Here is a 22496-nt window from a genome sequence, read left to right as displayed (position 1 = left end):
TGTAGTCGAAACAGGTGTAGAAACGGGTGTAGTAGAAACGGGTGTAGTAGAAACGGGTGTAGTCGAAACAGGTGTAGTAGAAACGGGTGTAGTCGAAACAGGTGTAGTCGAAACAGGTGTAGAAACAGGTGTAGAAACGGGTGTAGTCGAAACGGGTGTAGTCGAAACAGGTGTAGTAGAAACGGGTGTAGTAGAAACGGGTGTGGTAGAAACAGGTGTAGTAGAAACGGGTGTAGTAGAAACAGGTGTAGTAGAAACGGGTGTAGTCGAAACAGGTACTCTACTATCTGTGCTGTCTCCTGGTCGTCTTCATGGACCCACTGGAACAGGAAGTGACTGATGGACAGACCCCTCTAGGTCCAGCTGGTACCTCCTCCGAGGTTCTCCTTGGTTCTTTGTGGACCATCAGCACGTCCTTGTGTTCTGTCTGTCTCCATGGTGATTTATAGTATGGTGATTTATAGTGTCTATCTTCTGTCTCCATGGTGATTTATAGTGTCTGTCCTGTCTCCATGGTGATTTATAGTGTCTGTCTTCTGTCTCAATGGTGATTTATAGTGTCTGTCCTCTGTCTCCATGGTGATTTATAGTGTCTGTTCTCTGTCTCCATGGTGATTTATAGTGTCTGTCCTCTGTCTCCATGGTGATTGATAGTGTCTGTCTTCTGTCTCCATGGTGATGTATAGTGTCTGTCCTCTGTCTCCATGTTGATTTATAGTGTCTGTCCTCTGTCTCAGGCCATGTTGGGCGTCTTCTTCTCCGTGCACTCAACAGTGCTGATCGAAGACGTTCCTCTGACGGAGGAAGACGTGCTCCCAGAGTAAGACTGTGTTCTGTTGTACATACGTGTTGGTGACATGTTCCTGTGTTCTGTTGTACATACGTGTTGGTGACATGTTCCTGTGTTCTGTTGTACATACGTGTTTAGCCCCACCCCGACCCAGAGGATCTACTCTCTCTACAACCAGATGAGCTACAACTGCTTCATCGCTGCAGCGTTCTACGTGCTGTGTGGACTCGTCTCCTGCTGCCAGATGAGACTCAACAAGCAGAAGGTCAATGATACTACTAATAATCATCATCTTCTCCTTCCCTCATTAATAACATGATAATAATCAATCCCTCATTAATATCATGTTTAATGTTAAAAGCGTGTCTCATGTCTGTCGCTGGTTCTGTAGAAGTATCTGGTGCACTAGCGCCCCCTGCTGGACTGCAGCTCTCTGCCTGCTGACCTCAGCTGCAGGAACCAGACTATGGATCAACACTGAGATGAACTCTACCTCTGATCACTGCGAGGGGAGAGGGGGGGGGGGGGGGCTTTCCTGCACTGTTTGTATTAGTTCATAAAGATGATTTCCTGCAAATTAAAAGTATTTTAAAGATTATGTGTTGGGGTAGTGCTTTTATTAAAAACTTTTTTTTTTTTTTTTTTAAAGATAAACAGAATTAAAATAAGTTCTCCTCCCAGAGATGGTTATGCTGTTTTTATTAATAGTTATCATCATTAATTAATAGTTTATTCGTCCCCTTCACATCTCTCCTCCAGGGCTTTAGATAGTGATGCTGTTCTCGATGCGACTGGGCAGCAGGAACAGGTACTGCAGGTCCAGTCCTTGGTTCTGACTCAGGATGTGGTCCTCGATCTCCTTCAGCTCCACTCTGAACCTGTCAATCATCTCCAGGGCCCGCCCCTCACTGAAGTGCTCATCTGTGTATTGGCCCAAAAGAATCTGTGCAGAACCAAACAGGAATTAATTTTGTATCATACGTGTGCGATTCCTCTGCTGAGTCATCAACATTTAACATTATTTAAAGGGATGTCTGCCCATTCATCCGAAATGTCACATTCATCTCCTCCATCCATTCATGTTCACACATGCAGCATGTTGTCACAACCTCAGTCTCCCTTAAAAACTTGTATTTTATATTATTATTTATATGCGAGCTCAACATAATGATGATGATGTTTTCAGAGAGTTTACTTCATAAAGACATGATGATGAATGATGGACAAGACGTTAAAACATGTTCCACAACGAGTCAGTGAACAACCACACTGTGTGTGTGTGTATATATTTATATATAGATATAGATATACACATATATCTATATATATACACACATATATATATATATATATATTATATTATATGTGTAAACATGTAAACATTTATTTATGTGTCATGTCAGTTTATTGGAATTAAATTTAAAATCATAATTTCCTTTCTGTATAGTAATCTGTTACCATGGAAACCGGACTCACTGCGTCTGGCTGTGCTCGCCCCAGGTGCCATGTTATTGCCATTTGCACACAGGACTGGCTGACATCAGGAAGGGTGGCCATGATCATCTCCATGGTAACAGCATCTTTGTCTGTGGGTGGGGGTTGTCTCATGGTGCAGGGGGTGTTGGGGACCCAGGCGCACCAGTCAAACTGGAAAGGGACACACCAGACAAAGAGAGAGATAGAGAGAGTGTATGTGTGTCTGTGTGTGTGTGTCTGTGTCTGTGTCTGTCCATCACCTGTCCGTTGTTAGTAGCAGCGTGTTGGACTGTACAGGTGAAGATGACCACCGTCAGCAGGGTGGACAGATCCTCTCTGCTGCTGAGTGAACTGGACAGACCTGAAACACACCTGCAGTAAATCACCTGTAAACCACCTGCTGCCTGACTCCTCCCATCACTAGTGAACCACCTGCTGCCTGACTCCTCCCATCACTAGTGAACCACCTGCTGCCTGACTCCTCCCATCACTAGTGAACCACCTGCTGCCTGACTCCTCCCATCACTAGTGAACCACCTGCTGCCTGACTCCTCCCATCACTAGTGAACCACCTGCTGCCTGAGTCCTCCCATCACTAGTGAACCACCTGTTGCCTGACTCCTCCCATCACTAGTGAACCACCTGCTGCCTGACTCCTCCCATCACTAGTAAACCACCTGCTGCCTGACTCCTCCCATCACTAGTGAACCACCTGCTGCCTGACTCCTCCCATCACTAGTGAACCACCTGCTGCCTGACTCCTCCCATCACTAGTGAACCACCTGCTGCCTGACTCCTCCCATCACTAGTGAACCACCTGCTGCCTGACTCCTCCCATCACAGTGACGATGGGTTTATTTCAACCAGACTCTAAGTCCTGGTGCAGGATGAGGACAACTGACCGAAGCTGGGTAGCTCTGTGAAGCCCTCCTGGGAAATGTCTCTGATCCAGGTCTGGAGCTCCAGGTCCTCCCGCACGTCCCCGTCGGACTGGTAGTACAGAGTCACCATCCCAGAGACGAAGCTGGAGACAGAGACCGTCAGGGGTCAGAGGTCAGAAAGTAAAGTCTGCAGAGACACGAGGTGACGATTCCAACATGTCCCGGTAGATTCAACATGTCCTGGTAGATCTCTGGTCCGGAGACACATGCAGTATCTACATTTACATTAACAGCTAATATCACAAAGATGTGAAGGCTCAAAATGTCGTCTTCATTTGGGGGTCGACGGCATGAGCTGATGATTAACTGAACTGACAAAGATTAATTTCAAATTAAAATGTTGTTGAGCCTGAGAGTGAACGACATCTAGTGTCTGCAGCACCAAGAAGAACAGCTGATGATGGAAGTCAGCATCTCCTCTTCCAGCTGTTCACTGCTTCACCTGCTGTCAGACACATGTTCCAGACACATGTGGACATCACGTGTACCTGTGTAGGACATCACGTGTACCTGTGTAGGACATCACGTGTACCTGTGTAGGACATCACGTGTACCTGTGTAGGACATCACGTGTACCTGTGTAGGACATCACGTGTACCTGTGTAGGACATCACGTGTACCTGTGTAGGACATCACGTGTACCTGTGTAGGACATCACGTGTACCTGTGTAGGACCTCCCACAGCAGCAGGCTGTGCTCTCTGTAGAAGTAGTTCGGTAGCTGAGACACTCCTCGATCTCTGAAGTCACAGGGAGGCTGAAGGGAGCGGTAGGTCAACACCTGGTACTCCTTCTGGGCCAGAACTAGCAGCCCATCACCACCTGTAGACACAACCTACACACACACGGTAACACACACACACACACACACACACACACACACACACACACACACACACACACACACACACACACACGGTAACACGCGCGCACACACACACACACACACACACACACACATACACGGTAACACGCGCACACACACACACACACACACACACACACACACACACACACACACACACACATACACAATAGGGTGAGTAACTGGACTGTGATGAGGCGGAACTCCTGCAGACATTTTTAGCCTGTGCAGGATGTATAAGGCCGTCACCATCATCTTCATCATCTTCATCACCATCATCACCACCATCACCACCATCATCATCACCATCATCATCATCATCTCAGGGGGACAGACCCGTTTGAAGATGCCGTCAGGTGAGATGAGCTGAGAGCGCCCCCTGCAGTTGATCTCCAGCGTGTAGCGCAGATGAGGAATCAGGAGCTGCAGCAGGACGACACGCGTGTTTCAGTTCATAGAACACGTCTCCACCACACACACACCCTCTCAGTGTCAGTGACAGTCTACCATACGTGATATTCAGGTTAATTTGGTATTCATCAGCAATGACTCCATCAACACAACAGTATCCAATCACCATAGCAACTGGTCACTCACCTGTTTTTACCTGCAGCCTCTCTGAGTAAACACTGATTTATACCACCTGTGTTCATATATTCACCCTCTGATGATCACATGAAACTTCAGCAGCTACGTTGGTTCACTTTGTGCAGCAATGATGTCGTTATGATGATGACAGAAATAAGGTGAAGAGGAAGAGGAGGAGGAGGAGGAGGAGGAGGAGCAGCACCTTGTAAATGGGGTGAACAGCAGGCAGTTGCCTCAGAGTTGCCACACAGAACACCTCCACCACCAGGTGAGTCCGGAGCAGGTGAGACAGCAGCTGGAACACCTGGAACTCAGAGTGACGCACCCACATCTTAGCCAGCAGCCAGGCCAGGGGGGGGTCGGAGGGCAGGAAGATGGGCGTGTCCAGGCCGGGGGTCTGTCCCAGCTGAGGACGAGGAGAACAACGTTTCTGGAGACTCCACAGATTCACATTCAGAGGACACAACGGTTCTACATTATCTATATCTACACTTATTTTACATCGCATCATTCAGCGTTTCAGAAGGTTCAGAAGTCATCAGGGTGTGTGTGTGTGTGTGTGTGTGTGTGTGTGTGTGTGTGTGTGTGTGTGTGTGTGTGTGTGTGTGTGTGTGTGTGTGTGTGTGTGTGTGTGTGTGTGTGTGTGTGTGTGTCCCCACCTGGATAGCGATGGGGACCAGGCCTCGGTCCGGGTGTTGGTAGAGGAGGCAGAGAGGAGCAGCGATGTGCTGACGGAGACCTTTGATGGTGTTGGAGGGAACTCCGTCCATGATGGAGTAGTCCAACAGGTAGATGTTACCGGCCTGGTCACAGAGGACACAGGAGACAGACAGACAGACAGACAGACAGACAGACAGACAGACGTTATAAACCTTTGTTAAATCTCCATTACAGTCTGTCCAGGTGTGGAGTTCCTCACCTGGACCTCCTGCTGCAGGTCGGTTCTGGAGGACATGGAGATCTGCACCATGTCTGCTGTGACAGGGAAGTTGTCCGGCAGCTTCCTGCACCTGCAGATCATCCTGGGATTGGACCCGTTCAGACACTGGTAGCCGAAGAACCAGTCCTCCCTCCAGTGATCCATACAGTACTCTGGATCAATGGATCAACGGAGTTACTGTGTGTGTGTGTGTGTGTGTGTGTGTGTGTGTGTGTGTGTGTGTGTGTGTGTGTGTGTGTGTGTGTGTGTGTGTGTGTGTGTGTGTGTGTGTGTGTGTATTCACCAGCTATGGGGCTCCGCAGCTTCCAAAAGATCCGTTTGAAATCATCCAAGTCGTTCCAGGACTTCCCGAACTGGACGACCAGCTTCTTCAGAGACAGTTCCAGCAGGCTGGAGAGGAGGGGGTTACCGTGTGTGTGTGTGTGTGTGTGTGTGTGTGTTACCGTGTGTGTGTGTGTGTGTGTGTGTGTGTGTGTGTGTGTGTGTGTGTGTGTGTGTGTGTGTTACCATGTGTGTTACCATGTGTGTTATCATGTGTGTGTGTCTGTGTTATCATGTGTGTGTGTCTGTGTGTGTGTGTGTCTGTGTTATCATGTGTGTGTGTGTGTGTGTGTGTGTGTGTGTGTGTGTGTGTGTGTGTGTGTGTGTGTGTGTGTGTGTGTGTGTGTGTGTGTGTGTGTGTGTGTGTGTGTGTGTGTGTGTGTGTGTGTGTGTGTGTGTGTGTGTGTGTGTGTGTGTGTGTGTGTGTGTGTGTGTGTGTGTGTGTGTGTGTGTGTGTGTGTGTGTGTGTGTGTGTGTGTGTGTGTGTGTGTGTGTGTGTGTGTGTGTGTGTGTGTGTGTGTGTGTGTGTGTGTGTGTGTGTGTGTGTGTGTGTGTGTGTGTGTGTGTGTGTGTGTGTGTGTGTGTGTGTGTGTGTGTGTGTGTGTGTGTGTGTGTGTGTGTGTGTGTGTGTGTGTGTGTGTGTGTGTGTGTGTGTGTGTGTGTGTGTGTTACCATGTGTGTGTGTGTGTGTGTGTGTGTGTGTGTGTGTGTGTGTGTGTGTGTGTGTGTGTTACCATGTGTGTGTGTGTGTGTGTGTGTGTGTGTGTGTGTGTGTGTGTGTGTGTGTGTGTGTGTGTGTGTGTGTGTGTGTGTGTGTGTGTGTGTGTGTGTGTGTGTGTGTGTGTGTGTGTGTTACCATGTGTGTGTGTGTGTGTGTGTGTGTGTGTGTGTGTGTGTGTGTGTGTGTGTGTGTGTGTGTGTGTGTGTGTGTGTGTGTGTGTGTGTGTTACCATGTGTGTGTGTGTGTGTGTGTGTGTGTGTGTGTGTGTGTGTGTGTGTGTGTGTGTGTGTGTTACAATGTGTGTGTGTGTGTGTGTGTGTGTGTGTGTGTGTGTGTGTGTGTGTGTGTGTGTGTGTGTTGTGTTACCATGTGTGTGTGTGTGTGTGTGTGTGTGTGTGTGTGTGTGTGTGTGTGTGTGTGTGTGTGTGTGTGTGTGTGTGTGTTACCATGTGTGTGTGTGTGTGTGTGACTGCCTACGCGTAGTGTAGTGAGTGTTCGAAGTCGCTCCTCTTTTCGTTGTCAAATCGAACATCTTGAGGAAGATCAGCTTCTGTTTTGGCGTCGATACATCGAGGAATCCCTGAAGCCCAGCTGATCCACCTGACACACACACACACACACACACACATTAACATTAACACATACACAGGTGTGTAGAGTGTGTAGTGTGTATTCCAGGCCTGGCCTCGGTAGCCACATGCGGCTCTTTGCCTGGTTTCATGCGGCTCTTACGTTCATATCGAAGTTTGTGGTTTTTTTCTTTTCAAATCTTTTTATTGATTTTGTAAATACTTTAGACAGAGAGGTCGGACAGGATTACCCCTCCAAAAAGTTGGGATGTACAGAACAGTACATTCAGTTGTAAGTCTCTTGCAGGTCGTGTTTGTGTTGTTTTAATGTGCGTGTTCGCTTCGCTTGACTTCAATACGGTATTTTCGTCAAACACACGTGCGTGAGATGAAAATACCGCAAAGTTTCCCAGTCGGGGCAAAATCATCTGAGGAAACAATTAGTGTCCAGTTCGCTCTCAAAATGGCAGGAAAAAAATGCACAGCTAAACGAAAAGATGAAGATGAACACAGGACGTTTTTAACAGAGTGGGAGAGTTTCTATCTTTTTGTTGAACGAGCCATTCTGCCTGATATGTCAGACGTCATTAGCGCATTTCAAAGCTTCAAATCGTCAGCGCCACTTCAGCTCACTGCTAACATCGACCAGGGATTTCCAAAAGGGACTGAACTTCACAAGCACAAGTTGGACACTTTGAAAAGTCCGGCAGAAAAGCAGGTACAGTTTCTCGGACGTCGAGTGGATTATGGATCTGGCCTTTTTGGTCGACATGCTGTGTCACTTGGACAGACTGAACCTGACCCTGCAGGGTAAGTTAAACATGCTGCCTGACCTGCTGCAAAGTGTGTTTGCGTTTGTCAACAAACTGAAGCTGTTCAAGGCGCATATTCAAAAGGGAGATTTAACGCATTTTCCCACTCTGCTAAAAGCCAGCGGGCAAGTCACCAGCGCCGCCCTGAATAAGCAAAGAGCCAGATATGCAACACTGGTTGAAAACCTGCGCGAAAGCTTTGTCATCCGGTTCCGTGATCTACAACTGAAAAGGCCACAGATTACGTTCCTCGTCGACCCATTTAATGCGGAGACGGACTGTTTGAAAGCCCCGCTAGTCACAGATGAGGCTGAGTTGGAGATGATCGATCTTTGTGAGGAGGACCAACTGAAACCTGCTTTAAGGGAAGGGACCATTGAGTTCTGGAAAAGTGTGCCAATGGAAAAATACCCCAATGTCAAACGGGCTGCGCTTAAGATACTGTCAATGTTTGGGTCAACATACGTCTGAGTGTGTTTTCTACCCTGAAACACGTGAAATCAAAGCATCGATGTGTTCTGACTGACACCCATGAGAAAGAATTGCTTCGAGTGGCAACAACAGAATACAAGTCAGATTTGAAGAGGATTGTTCAAGGAATGCCAGAAGTCGCACTAAGCAACATGCATAGTAAGTGAAAAATGCTATTGTAAATTATTATGTTTTTGTTTGTGGACTTTGTTGAACTGAGAGTTTGTGTGTGTGAGACAGTGCACACAATGTTCATTGTTGAAGATGACTGGCCTGTGGTCTGAGTACTGTAGGAGTCCATTTCTGTCATTATCATGTTGGTGTGTGACATTTACAATAAATCTGGCTGAGCAGAGGTCTGTGTGTGTGTGTGTGTGTGTGTGTGTGTGTGTGTGTGTGTGTGTGTGTGTGTGTGTGTGTGTGTGTGTGAGGAAGGGATGGGGTGATGTTCATGTGTGCCCATGTGTGTGATGTGGCTCTTTGCGGTAACAGCAAAAAATGTGTCTCTTCGTCTCTGACTGGTTGGCCACCCCTGGTGTAGAGTGTGCAGAGTGTTGGACCTGTACGTCTTCTGTCTGTCCTCCAGTTCTGTCCTTCTGTGTCTCAGCAGCTCAGGTGAGGACTCGTCCTTCAGAGTTTTTGCTGCAGAGACATGAAGGTGGACTTTTACTACCAAAAAGGGAGGGGGGGTCAGAACAGGATCCTTCATGTCCGGCTCTGCGTTCACATCACAGTACCAGCTGCTGCTGGATCAGTTTCTACAGGTGATCTGGGTCCTACCTGTTCCCTCTCTGATCTCCAGCTGGCCGTCTCCGATGAACCAGCGGTAACAGGGGAAGGTTAGAACCTCGTGTCCACCTGGAGGCTCCACACTGACGTAGCGACAGAACCAGTTGTCCTCCACCCAGTACCTCTGTTTCTCCAGTCGGACCAGCAGCAGGGGGCCCAAAGGGGAAAAGCTGCTCACCTTGTACTGGTCCACCTGACGGGCAGAGAGAGGAAGAAGCTCACCATCGTCTTCATGGCTGCAGATAAGTCTGACACTGTTTCACTTCCTGTTTTGTTCCTGAACTGATTCATCAGATATCTGCAGCTTCGTTACATCATGATCATACATGCACCATCAGTCAGTACCAGTGGACACACACACACACACACACACACACACACACACACACACACACACACACACACACACACACACACACACACACACACACACACACACACTCACTGCTCCTCGACAGAAGTCCAGTCCAGGGTTGTCCAGCAGGGTGCGCTCACTCTCCCCCGCCTCCCCCACCAGTGTCACATAGATGTAGTTGTTGGTACCTGAATACTCTGAGGTACCTGTTGCTACGGTTACAGTGTAGACCTCCATCTGAGGACACACAAAGGGAGAGGTTGATTTGGAGGTGGAATGGTGGAGGATGAAGGGTGGAGGTGGGAGGATGGAGGTTCTGGGGTGAAATGGTGGAGGTGGGAGGGTGGGGGTTATAGGGTGAAATGGTGGAGGTGGGAGGGTAGAGGTGGGAGGGGAGGAGGGTAGGTGGGAGGGGGAGAGGAGGAAGAGGAGAAGGAAGAGGAGGAGGAGGAGAAGGAGGAGGAGGAGGAGCTTCGTTGTAACACTGACTCCACCTTCCAGCCATCATAAAGCATAAAAAGAAAACGGATGGATGCAGCGCCACGTCACATGACCTCGGTGTCAACAAACAGCTGTTGTTCTCCAGCTGATATGAACTTCCTGCTTCATTTGAATAGAACCGTAAACAGAACGTTGCAGATGAAGAGATGGAGACAACATACGTGACCAGCAGCAGATCACCTGATAACCGTGTTTAATGTTCCAGGTGAGGTGATCAGGTGATACGGAAGGTTTCAGCAGGAACACTGAAACGAGACTCTGACTGCATGACGACAGGTGATCATACATGTGCACGTCTACATGTTAATAAAACCTCCGTTCAGCAGACTGAGTTTGATTCATCAGAAAGTTTAATTTAATTTAATGAAACGCGTTAAAACAAAGTAAATTCATATCAGTCTAACGTGAAACAAGATCAAACACGACACGCGATTTAACCATGTTTACAAAGAAGTTGAGATCAAATGTAAATAAAATCAATGTGATGATTTGCAAATGTAAACAAAAATAAAGCAAACCACATTAACAGCGAGGCAGAAACATTCTGCTGATGACCTCATCACAAAGTCAGTCACCTGATGTGCTCCTCCTGCTCCTCCTGCTCTGACAGACCCTCCTCACCTGAGTGTTGGTCTGCAGGTACAAACATTTAACAGGTGAGTCGGAGCCTTCAGGCTCATCAGCATCTTTACAATATTAAGTCCTTTTACACGGTTACCAGGACAACAAGCGTGTAAACCTGGGAGCTTATCGAGTTCAGTTAACTATAAATGAAGTCTGTAGGAGTCCGAAGATAAGAAACTAAGAAAACACAGGATCACCTGTTCACAGATCACCCCCTCACCTGTTCACAGGATCACCTCCTCACCTGTTTTCCTGTTTGATGATCTCTGACTCTCCACTGTTTAAAGTCCTCTCACAACTCTGCTGGATCAGGTCTCTGCTGCAGTCTGAATCTCTGAACTCGGTTACACCTCCCCCCCCCCTCCTCCACACACACAGAGAGCTGAAAGAGGGAAGTAGTGCTGATCAGTATCTGATAATCAGATAAGAACCATGTTACAGAGCAACTATGAAAACTACATTGAAGCTGAAGTTCAGGAACACATTAAGTTTCAGGTTTCAAGTTTCATGTTTCAGGTTTCATGTTTCAAGTTTCATGTTTCAGGTTTCATGTTTCATGTTTCAGGTTTCAAGTTTCATGTTTCATGTTTCAGGTTTCAAGTTTCAGGTTTCAGGTTTCAAGTTTCATGTTTCATGTTTCATGTTTCAGGTTTCAAGTTTCATGTTTCATGTTTCAGGTTTCAAGTTTCAAGTTTCATGTTTCATGTTTCAGGTTTCAGGTTTCAAGTTTCATGTTTCATGTTTCAAGTTTCATGTTTCAGGTTTCAGGTTTCAAGTTTCAGGTTTCAGGTTTCATGTTTCAGGTTTCAAGTTTCAAGTTTCATGTTTCAGGTTTCAGGTTTCAAGTTTCATGTTTCATGTTTCAGGTTTCAGGTTTCAGGTTTCATGTTTCATGTTTCAAGTTTCATGTTTCATGTTTCAGGTTTCAAGTTTCATGTTTCATGTTTCAGGTTTCAAGTTTCATGTTTCATGTTTCATGTTTCAAGTTTCAGGTTTCAAGTTTCATGTTTCATGTTTCAGGTTTCATGTTTCAGGTTTCAAGTTTCATGTTTCAGGTTTCAGGTTTCAAGTTTCATGTTTCAAGTTTCATGTTTCAGGTTTCAAGTTTCATGTTTCATGTTTCAAGTTTCATGTTTCATGTTTCAAGTTTCATGTTTCATGTTTCAAGTTTCAAGTTTCATGTTTCATGTTTCAAGTTTCATGTTTCAGGTTTCAGGTTTCAGACGTCACATTCTTGCAGGAAACTGATCTTGTTGTGTTTCTTCTATTTCCTGCTGCAGATCCATGAACGGCTCGGAGAGTCGTGGTGTTCACAGCCTGCCGTATGTGCTGACACCTCCGGACTGACTTCATGTTGGTCATGTGGAACAGCAGGAGTCTCTAATATTAATAAAATGAGGAACGTGGTAGTAGAACCATGAACTGATGACCGGCTGTAGCTGCAGGTTTGATCTTGGAAGTAAATCTCATAAAGAATGATGTCATGGACGCTCATGAATTTTTATATTCTTTTTCATAACAAAGATTATGAAACAGATGACAAAAGAAAAAGAGCATAAAGGTTTCACACAAACTCCAGACAGCCGAACAGCGACTGTTGTCTACTGATGGGGGGAGGGGGAGGGGAGATTTTTATATCCACAAATATAAAAAAAAAAAAAGATGTGTTCAATGATAACTGCCGTAACCATGGAAACCTCCATCACACAAGTTCAGGTTGGCATGTTTGTGTTTATGAGCGGTTCGATCCCGAGGCTCCGTCTTCATCATCGGGGGGGCAGGCCACGAAATCAGCCAACATGGACGCCATGACATCATCATCAAGCTGCAAGACAGACACAGCTGTTAGAGGGGGACACACTCAGGGGGAGACACACTCAGGAGGGGACAAACTCAGGAGGGGGACAGACTCAGGGGACACACTCAGGAGGGAACAGAATCAGAGAGGATAGACTCAGGAGAGACACACTCAGGGGGGACAGAGTCGGGGGGACATGTCTCTGTCTCTGGGTTCTTGTGTCTTCTATAAACATGATCATGTTTCACTCTTCTTACCTTCTTCTTCTCAGGACTCTGCTCTGCTTCTTCCTCCATGTGCGCCTCCTCTCTTTTCCTCTTCACTCCTCTCTCTTCCTCTCCATCACTCTCTCCTCCTCCTCCTTCCGTCTCCTCAGTGTGTCTCTTGTCAGCGTCCGTGTCCTTGGGTTGGTCCGTGTTGCAGCGTGTAGAGGTTTCAGGGTCTGCAGCACCTCCTTTTGGACCGTCTGCCAGCTGCTCCTCCTTCACACTGACCTCCTCAGGTTGCTCCGCATCTTCCTGCTGAGGTCGACAGTCACAGATCAGCTGTTGGCTTTAAAAGCTGTTGTTGTGTCTGTCTGTCTGTCTGTCTGTCTTCATGTCTCTGTCCATCTGTCTTCATGTCTCTGTCTGGCTTCATGTCTCTGTCTGGCTTCATGTCTCTGTTTTCATGTCTGTCTGTCTTCATGTCTCTGTCTGTCTGCATGTCTCTCTGTCTGTCTTCATGTCTCTGTCATGTCTCAAGTCAAGATGTTCTCCAGACAGACTAAAGGACGTACCTGTTGTCTCTGACTGGTGTCCTCCTGTCCTCCTCTGTCTCTCTGTCTGTCCTCCTGTCCTCCTCCTGTAGGGTCCCCCTCCTTGTCTCTTTGCTCCCAGGATCTCTCCTCCTCCTGCAGCCCTCCTCCTCCCGCTCCTCGCCCCCCAACCTCCTCCTCAGCCTCCTCCCTGTCCTCCAGAGCTCCTCCAGTGACACACAGGATCTGAGGCATGGTGGGATCATCCATCCTGTCGCTGTCGTCCTCCCCCCCCTCATCCTCCCTCTCCCCTTCCCGTGCCTCCTCCAGCACCCCGATGCTCTCCACCTCCTGCACCTTCCTCCGGTCCTCTCCGAACAAAGCCCTGTTGGTGTGGACCTCCTCGATGCCTCCCTCTGCGTCTCCCTCCACCCTGAAGCCCGACATCCCTCCTTCATCCACCGCTTCCCGCAGCACCCTCCCCTCCTCCACCCCCACCTCTCCTGCTTTGTCCTCTGCTCCTTCCAGTGGAGGGACTTCTCCTTCCTCCTCCTCTTCCTCCTCCTCCTCCAGCTCTTCTCCCTCTTCTTCATCATATTCCTCATACTCCTCCCCATCATAAAACTCATCCTCAGCTAGATCGCTCACCTCCTCCTCTTCGTCCTCCTCGTCCATGCCCTCCTCCTCTTCCTCCAGCTCCTCATCATCCTCCATGTCCTCCTCGTCTTCCTCCTCCTCGTCGGTGCTGTTGATGTTGATGACGGCTGAGTCCTCGTTGCTGGCGGGTGGAGGGGGGTGGGGGTGGTGATGTCGTCCCTGCTGACTCAGCTGGTTCTGCAGCTGGTGCATCTGAAGGGGGAGACCCATGGGGGGGGGCTGTCCCGCAGCGGAGGGCTGCATCAGCATCTGCTGGAGCTGCGGCCGGCCAGGCAGAGAGTCCCCCAGGCCACTGGGGGGCGCCGTGAGGCTGCTGGAGGTTAAGGGTGGAACCAGGGAGACCACCGAGGCGCTGGAGGGGGGAAAGGAGTTGATGGGGGCGGTGGAGGTGGTGAGGAGGGGGAGGAGGTGGCCAGGTCGTTGGGGAGCGAGGCCCCGTCGATGGTGCTTGTTGCTGCCGTGGTGGTTACCATGGAGACGGACTCTCCTCCCGTTAGCGTCACCGCGGCGCCGCCCGCTGCAGCAGACAGCAGGTTCTGAGAGTTGAGCGGCGGGTCGTCCTGCTGGTTCTCCATGTGGAGCATCCCCGGAGGAACGATGACCACGCTGTCGTCCGAATCGCTGGCCAGAGAGATCTCCACGTCATCCGCCTCCTCTTTGTCGTAGCGCACGAACACGGGCCTCTGCCCCTCCGCAGGGCCCAGACCCGCCGGGTCCGCCTGGTGGTGGGCGTGAGGAGACAGGATCATGTCTCCGGGAGTCGCGGCCTGGCCCGGCAGACCCGGAACCAGGGACAGGTGGTTCTCCAAAGAGCCCAGCAGGGAGGCGGGGCCAAGGCCCAGAGAGTGGCGGGTGGGGAAGGGGGGACCGGCCGTGCCTCCTAGAAGGGTGGGCAGAGTGAGCCCGGGGCCCGATCCCTGGGAGGGGGGTAGGACCGGAGCGGGAGGGGGCTTCAGGGTCAGGGGGGGTAAAGGGAGGGCGATGGAGGGAGTCCGAGGGTGGAGGGCAGAGTTACAGATGGTCATTGCCTCCGCACAGAAGGAAGACACCTGAGGGGGGGGGGGGGGGGTCAGTAATGCTCCGCTCACATCCCTGTGTGTGTGTGTGTGTGTGTGTGTGTGTGTCCTTCAGAGCATCACCTGGAGGTTGCGGTCCGTGCGTCCCTTGCTGAGGATGGACACAGCACAGGTCAGAGGTGGAGGCCAGCAGGGAGACGGGACCAGAACCAGAGCCAGCAGCAGCCTGAAGAACCAGAACCAGGCAGAACATGAGGGAAGATCCAGTCAGAGCTGAAGTTTATCACACAGTGAAGGAAATAATTATTTGATCTCTTGCCGATTTTGTAAGTTTGTTCACTGACAAAGAAATGAACGTTATAATTATAATGGAGTTTTTTTTTATATAACAGACAGAATATTAAAAAAAAAAATCCAGAAAATCACATCATATAAAAGTTATAAATTGATTTGCATCTGATTGTGTGAAATAAGTATTTGATCCTGTAGCAGAACATGACTCAGTACTTGGTGCAGAAAGCGTTGTTGGCGAGGTCAGAGGTCAGAGGTTTCTGGTAGTTGGTCTCCAGGTTTGAACATCTCAGGAGGGATGTTGTTCACTCCTCTTTGCAGATCCTCCAAATCCTTCAGGTTTCCAGGCTGTTGCTCGGCAACAGGAAGCTTCAGCTCCCTCCTCAGATGTTCTCTGGGATGAAGGTCTGGATACTGGCTCGACCTCTCCGTGACCTTCATGTGCTTCTTCTTGAGCCGCTCCTTTGTTGCCTCGTCGTATGTTTTGGGTCATTGTGGCTGAAGACCGTCCACGACCCGTCTTCAGTGTCCCGGCTGAGGGAAGGAGGTCGTCCCCCAAGATGTCCCGGTACTGTCCATGTGTCTTCTTGAGCCGGGGAACCTCGCAGCGCTGCAGGATCTTAATCCATGACGGCGTCGTGTGTTACCGATGGTTTCCATGGTGACTGTGGTCCCAGCTGTCTGGAGATCATGAACAAGTTCCTCCTTTTAGTCCTGGTCTGATCCCTCACCTTCCTCATGATCATCGATACCCCACCAGACCAGATCTCCATGGAGCCCCAGACTGAGGAGATCCAATACTTATTTCACACAATCAAATGCAAATCAATTTCTAACTTTTATATGATGTGATTTTCTGGATTTTTTTGGGGGGGATATTCTGTCTCTGTTAAAATAAACCTCCATTACAATTATAGACCGTTCATTTCTTTATCAGTGGGCAAACTTACAAAATCGGCAAGAGATCAAATAATTATTTCCATCTCTGTACATATAAATCATATCTAGATAGTAATGCAGTGTGAAGGAGCCGACACACACACCTGTCTCTGTCCACTGCTGAGGTGAGTGACAGTCGTACCTGTAGAGCTCTCTTCGGGTCAGCGCACTGCTGTACTGCCCACTGACGCCCCCTGCTGGTTCACATGCAGTACTGCTGCTGGACTGCTGCTGCTGCAGACGCACACACAGCGGCAGCACCACATCATGGAGGCGCTGCAAGGACACGGACACACAGCAGAAGATGACAGTCGCTGTTTACTGTCCAGGAAAATGACACATGATGCAACATGATGAAGACATCAGGACATCCATCTGACAGGACAACATCTGACAGGACAACGTTAACATGGCGTACATCAGCAGGAGAGAATAAACCCTCATCCAGTCCTGGAAGAGATTTATGAACAGTCACAGCAGCAGCTGAAGGAAGAGACTACTTCACTCTGCTGGACTGTTCAGCAGTGGTTCAGTAGTTCAGAGTGAAATCAGATGACATACCTTGTGTATATCGTCCTTCAGCAGAGTACCGCTGGTCTGGATGATCTGTCTGAGAGCTGTGGAGAAATAACATGAGATTATACTGCAGCAGCAGAAGGACAGCAGACAGATAAACACTGAGGACCTCACCTCTGAGGGCTGACAGACAGGTGTCCTGATTGGCCAGGAGGTCTCCTTTCCTCTGAAGTGATGGACCGACTGTGTCTGCTATCACCAACTGCTTCGTCCTCCGAGGACCCGGCTTCCCTCCAGGAACCACGTCAGCTGACAGACCCACCCGGAGCTGGACACCAGGACCACCCACAGGGACAGAGAGACAGAAAGACAAAGACAGAGGGACAGAGTCAGCTCCTTCCACCAACACAGATACTGCTTATCAATAAAAGATCTGCCCACATCCATAATGCTCAGTCCCTGCTCTGATAAGAAACAGAAAATGTTTCTGAACTACAGTTCCATCCAATAACTTTCATGAACAACTGAAGGTGAGGTGAACACACCTTGACAGACTCTGCTCCAGGTGTGATGTCACCAACCAGGTGGTTAAACAGCAGCTCGGAGTGGCCGGGACTTCCCTGGAGGATGCAGGCAGATGCTCCGGCTACCTGGACCCACAGCTCTACGGTTCTGTACACCAACACCCGCACCGAGCTAGATGGAGACAAAGACAAAGACACACAGAGACAGACAAAGAGACAGACAGAAACAGAGACACACAGACAGAGAGAGAGACAGAGAGGCTGTGATAACACATACATATATATATATATATATATAGTATATATATACACTATATATATAACCCCCCCTCATCAGGTCAGGTGGGTCAGTTACCTGTAGGCTCTCTGCTGCCCCACGCTGGCTTCAGGAAGAGGACTCCAGGCTGACAGGGTCTGAGAGAACAGCCTCTGGAGGACTGCAGCGTACTGGACCATGCCGCTACGCACCCTGGAACGCACACACGCACGCACGCAGACGCACACACACACACAGTCAGCAGATCACACATGTCAGTCTTCATAATGATACACATGCGTGTGTACTCACGCTGTGATCAGAGCTGACAGGACCTCCAGGGTGTTGGTGTGGATGATGGGGAGGACCAGCAGACGAACACTTCCATCTCCTGTTAAATTCTGACACACAAAGTCAGACCGGATCAGTGCTATTAGTCTGACGGTCCACTCATTCATGATTCGTGTGTGTGTGTGTGTGTGTGTGCGCTCACGATGCTCTTGCAGCTGACAGCGAGGCCTCGACACACCAGGTTGAGAACAGGTCTGACAGGCAGACGTACAGCTGAAGCAGGATCCACTCTGATGGACAGACAGCAACACAGTGGACACATGAAGGAACCAGAACCAGAACCTCCATCATGTTCTGCTGCACGCTGCACTGAGAAGCAGCTGCACTACGTACACTGTTTAACTTCACTGATATCTTTAAATGCAGGGAGGGACGGCCTGGACAGACAACCAACACAGAGGACAGCAGGACAGGCTCATGTGTGTGTGTGTGTGTGTGTTCCCTGAGTGTGTGTGTGTGTGTGTGTGTTACTTGAGTGTGTGTGTGTTACCTGTGTGTGTGTGTGTGTTACCTGAGTGTGTGTTTCAGTGCCAGACACACAGCAGTGTATCGGTGCTGCAGCTGCAGCAGCAGCAGAGGATCAGTCGGGTGGAGGTGAGGGAAGGCCAGTTCCACCCCTGGACCCTGGTACTGAACCGCTCCATCTGAGACAGCAGACAGGAAGCAGTAGCAGACCGGACCATCAGAACACAGTTCACATGTAGAGATACACAGAAAAAGAAACCGCTCCAACAGGGTCTGCAGGCGACATCTCTGATGAGCAAACAGCCAACCAACATTCATCACCACATTATACAGACTGAACGTGCACCAGCGCCCTCTAGTGTCGGTCAGCAGGTCCACTACACCTACAGCTCACTGCTGGTTTCAGAGGTGGAGCTGCAGGATTCAGGTTTTATTGTGTTCAGCTACGAAGGAGAGATATGAACAGGAAAAAATTCCAGTGAAAATCACAGTTCATGATGTCATCTGAGTTATCAAAGAGGTGGACTTGATTTATTAAATGTTAGACATATTTTTTTTAATAAGAATTGATGCAGGTCATCTGCATCCTGAGGTCACTGATATAAAATGTGTTCCACAGAACAGAATATTTTCACAGTTGGTCTCCTTTTTTCCTCCAAACATCTTTTGGTTGATGTTGTCTTGACGTTTGATATTTTATGTTTAATCCATGCTCTGATTCATGTTCTCTGGAGGAACTCCAACCTTCTCGGTCAAGCTGCTTCATCATGACGCCAACAAGGCCTCATGAGTTAACGAAGCTCTGAGTGCTTCACAAGTAGAAACCCAAACATTTCATACGCATTTGTAATTTGATGAAAGAAAAAACATTCCTGAAATACAAGTCAGTAACATTTTTACTGAGTTGTTGCTGCAGTGGTTGAATTAACTTCTTTAAAAACCTCCAGAGGTTGTTTGTTCAGGGCGTCCAAACTTTTACATGTGACAGTACGCTATCATGTCTGAACCCAGCTCGCTGTTCAGCGGGTTCATCACCACCTGCAGCATCACTCGCGTACCTGTCTCTGAACCTTGGTAGATCTGAGCCAGCAGCCCATTGGCTGAGGCCACTAGGCAGTGAATCTGATTGGTCCAGCCTTCAGCTCTGCCTCCAGCCACGCCTCTGTCCAATAGGCCGCCCAGACAGGGCAGACGGCCGTAACACTGGCAGGCCATCTGAGGGGAGGAGAGACACAACCGTTAAGACACACAACCGTCAGACACACATCTAAACACCTGCATGTTCAGCACTGATTCACTCGTCTGTCAGGGACTAACCTCCTGTGTCTTCCTGTTGGTGCTGTCCATCTTGGACAGGAAGTAAGCTCCCAGTTTGTCCTGAAAGACAAACAGACAGACAGGTTTCACCAGAGGTTTGTGTCAGAAAGACTTAAATCAAACACATTTTTCAAGTTAACACAACAAGTGAAGGTTGTTAAAAGAACTCTTCCTGTTCTGCGTCTCACCCTGAGGGATCCACAGGCTCGAGGGTAGAAGGTCATACAGGCGCTCATCGCCTCCATGGCTGCCAGCTCACACTGACAGAGAACAAACACAGACTAACAGTTCTTTACCTGGTTAATAACTTCCTGGTTAATAACTTCACATCAACACATTCAGCATGTAGTTCATACGAAGAGAAGAATGACCGACACTGTTGTATCAGGTGAACCAAAACAGTGTCCCCCTTCAACCCCCGTGTCTCCCTCACCTCCGTCTTGAGGCCCAGCAGAGACGTCAGGATTCCCAAGATGCAGTTGAGACCAACCTCCCGGGCCAGCTCTGCTAACTGGGACGAGTACTGCAGCAAGTCCTTCAGGATGCTCACCGTCAGCTGGATGGTCTGAACGGGAGCCTGAGACTGAAGAGAAGTACCGGATGTTCAGAGAAGTACCGGATGTTTAGAGAAGTACCGGATGTTCAGAGAAGTACCGGATGTTTAGAGAAGTACCGGATGTTCAGAGACGTACCGGATGTTCAGAGAAGTACCGGATGTTCAGAGAAGTACCGGATGTTTAGAGAAGTACCGGATGTTCAGAGACGTACCGGATGTTCAGAGAAGTACCGGATGTTCAGAGACGTACCGGATGTTTAGAGAAGTACCGGATGTTCAGAGAAGTACCGGATGTTTAGAGAAGTACCGGATGTTTAGAGAAGTACCGGATGTTCAGAGAAGTACCGGATGTTTAGAGAAGTACCGGATGTTCAGAGACGTACCGGATGTTTAGAGAAGTACCGGATGTTCAGAGACGTACCGGATGTTTAGAGAAGTACCGGATGTTCAGAGACGTACCGGATGTTCAGAGAAGTACCGGATGTTTAGAGGTCCACTGAGTTTCTGCTTTACAAAATTCTCTTTGTGGATTTTTTTCATTTATTCAACAACTTGTATTTACGTGTTTCCATTAAAGTTGGGACACTGTGTAAAATGTAAATAAAACAAGACAACATATCAAATGTTGAATCTGAATGAAAAATGTGTTTTTGGTCTATTTTCAATTAAATATAGTTTTATGAGATCTGTAAATCATCACGTCGTGTTTTTATTTCTATTTTGACACAGCGTCACTACTCTTTAGAAACAGGCTTTTATATCTGTGGAATAGTTTCAGTCCTCCAACAACCTCCTCATGGACCCTGGAGATGTTCAACATGTATGTGCATGTTTAGAAACAACATCATGTTCAACATGTATGTGCATGTTTAGAAACAACATCATGTTCAACATGTATGTGCATGTTTAGAAACAACATCATGTTCAACATGTATGTGCATGTTTCTCACCTGGATGACCTGCTGCAGAGAACGCAGCCAGGAGAGACACTGCTGCTGGAACACATCACTGGAGCTGTCTTTAACTAGCATGGAGAGCAGGCACAGACCCTCAAACCTGAGACATAGAGACAGACGGAGACAGAGAAAGAGACAGAGAGACAGAGCGAGACAGAGACCTCGTTGTCACACCTTCAGATCAAACGTTCTTCTTCGTCTTCGTTCATGTGGATTCATTCGAGGAAGTTTTCAGAGGTTCACATTTAAATTCTCCCATCAACACTGGAGAGTAAAGCTGATGTCATGTGGTTAATTTAAATATGATGTAATGAGTGTGTCTGTTGTCATGGTGATCTGAGTAAACTTTTTTCTCTCTGTGGAGAATAAAGGAAATCTGATCTAATTCATCATTTTTGTACATTATTCTCTGATCACCGAGTTTCAGATTCTAGTTTAAACAACTGGCTTATTTTCTGGGTTTAATATGAACACTTATTATTATTATAATTATAATAACTCCCTTGCACTGCCGTTTTGTTTTGTATGTTGTTTTATTCTAATTCATTGCACTGTTGTTTAGGTTTTGTTTTGTTCAGTTTATTTAATATTATTTATCTTATTTTATTGTATAGAATGTGCATTTTTTTATGCTGCTGTAACATAAGAATTTCCCTCTGAGGGATTAATAAAGTATCTATTAACTATTATCTATCTATCTATCTATCTATCTATCTATCTATCTATCTATCTATCTATTATCTATCTATCTATCTATCTATTATCTATCTATTATCTATTATTATTATTATTATTATTATTATTATTATTACACCCCTGTCTCCTGAAGACAGCAGGTTCTGTTAAAAGTTCCGATTCTTTCTGAGAGGAGACTCGACATCCCAGCGGGACCACTTGCGGGACTCTCTGACGTCATCTCTCACCTGGTCTTGCTCGAGCCCAGTTTGGCATTACTGAATCCCACGAGACCCCCGACGGCGCTCGCGCCCTGCGGAGACAGACATTGGTGTTACCGGACAGTAAGTGAGCGGTACCGGTCCACACGTCCTGCTGGACCTCAGCCCTTCCGCTCGGTGGACAACAAAGCATACAGGCTAATGGGCAGGTAGCTCTGCGGCTAACAGGCTCCTCCCCCCGGCCTCACCTGTGTGGGGAACACGCCATGTTCTCTGTAGCTGGCCAACAGAGCCGGAAGATACTCCGGACGCTGCTCCTTCAGAACCGACACCAGACCCTCCGTTAGTCGCATCGCAGATGGGCCATGCAGCCAAGACGATGCAGCCATCTTGCCTCTCCGCCAAGCGCAAACGTCACAGCTGTGCGACCGAGTGACGTCGTTTTAGAGCGCTCTTTGTG

At 48.2% G+C, this 22496-nt stretch overlaps 3 protein-coding genes across 6 annotated transcripts; 1 reads left to right on the top strand and 2 right to left on the bottom strand.

Annotated features, from left to right (window-relative positions):
• The first annotated feature begins 356 nt into the window (after window positions 1–356).
• rnaseka (ribonuclease, RNase K a) lies at window positions 357–1242 on the top strand. The gene is made up of 3 exons (XM_069724698.1): window positions 357–820; window positions 929–1055; window positions 1182–1242. The coding sequence occupies exons 1-3, from the start codon at window positions 705–707 to the stop codon at window positions 1197–1199; spliced, it is 261 nt and encodes an 86-aa protein (XP_069580799.1). The 5' UTR covers window positions 357–704; the 3' UTR covers window positions 1200–1242.
• A 181-nt stretch (window positions 1243–1423) lies between these two features.
• alox12 (arachidonate 12-lipoxygenase) lies at window positions 1424–11112 on the bottom strand. 4 transcript variants are annotated; one of them, XM_069724703.1, is made up of 15 exons: window positions 11007–11112; window positions 9728–9874; window positions 9274–9475; window positions 9054–9135; window positions 7119–7241; window positions 5883–5989; window positions 5579–5751; window positions 5319–5462; window positions 4862–5065; window positions 4321–4494; window positions 3872–4041; window positions 3169–3290; window positions 2527–2627; window positions 2249–2437; window positions 1424–1733 (listed from the first exon to the last, which is right to left on the bottom strand). In XM_069724703.1, the coding sequence occupies exons 2-15, from the start codon at window positions 9872–9874 to the stop codon at window positions 1554–1556; spliced, it is 2118 nt and encodes a 705-aa protein (XP_069580804.1). In that variant the 5' UTR covers window positions 11007–11112; the 3' UTR covers window positions 1424–1553. The 4 variants fall into 4 exon arrangements, with proteins under 4 accessions (XP_069580804.1, XP_069580805.1, XP_069580806.1 ...); XM_069724704.1 differs by having other exon boundaries at window positions 2267–2437; XM_069724705.1 differs by having other exon boundaries at window positions 4408–4494.
• Window positions 11113–12243: 1131 nt separating this feature from the next.
• pelp1 (proline, glutamate and leucine rich protein 1) lies at window positions 12244–22466 on the bottom strand. Its single transcript, XM_069724688.1, is given in 20 exon segments — window positions 12244–12587; window positions 12818–13081; window positions 13339–14354; window positions 14357–15002; window positions 15093–15195; window positions 16342–16475; window positions 16761–16816; window positions 16890–17043; window positions 17261–17411; window positions 17595–17708; window positions 17808–17896; window positions 17989–18076; window positions 18358–18490; window positions 19370–19526; window positions 19629–19688; window positions 19817–19888; window positions 20062–20211; window positions 21135–21240; window positions 22064–22128; window positions 22285–22466. Coding segments are annotated over 20 exon segments (3792 nt in total). The 5' UTR covers window positions 22426–22466; the 3' UTR covers window positions 12244–12494.
• Window positions 22467–22496: the final 30 nt, after the last annotated feature.

The sequence above is a fragment of the Brachyistius frenatus genome, unplaced genomic scaffold (assembly GCF_029030835.1).
Source record: "Brachyistius frenatus isolate BFR_SWC_R1_liver_20210118 unplaced genomic scaffold, ASM2903083v1 Contig_391, whole genome shotgun sequence".
NCBI classification, from domain to species: domain Eukaryota; kingdom Metazoa; phylum Chordata; class Actinopteri; family Embiotocidae; genus Brachyistius; species Brachyistius frenatus.
The sequence above is the reverse complement of the archived record's forward strand: the minus strand, read 5'-3'. Positions and strand labels throughout refer to the sequence as shown.

Coding starts and splice junctions, on each gene's coding strand:
- rnaseka (XM_069724698.1), top strand. CDS start 705: ATGTTGATTTATAGTGTCTGTCCTCTGTCTCAGGCCATGTTGGGCGTC. Junction 821..928: donor GAGGAAGACGTGCTCCCAGA/GTAAGACTGTGT, acceptor ATACGTGTTTAG/CCCCACCCCGACCCAGAGGA.
- alox12 (XM_069724703.1), bottom strand. CDS start 9,874: ATGGAGGTCTACACTGTAACCGTAGCAACAGGTACCTCAGAGTATTCA. Junction 7,242..9,053: donor GACAGACAGAAGACGTACAG/GTCCAACACTCT, acceptor TGTGTGTGTCAG/GTGGATCAGCTGGGCTTCAG. Junction 4,495..4,861: donor CTGTTCACCCCATTTACAAG/GTGCTGCTCCTC, acceptor GTCCTGCTGCAG/CTCCTGATTCCTCATCTGCG.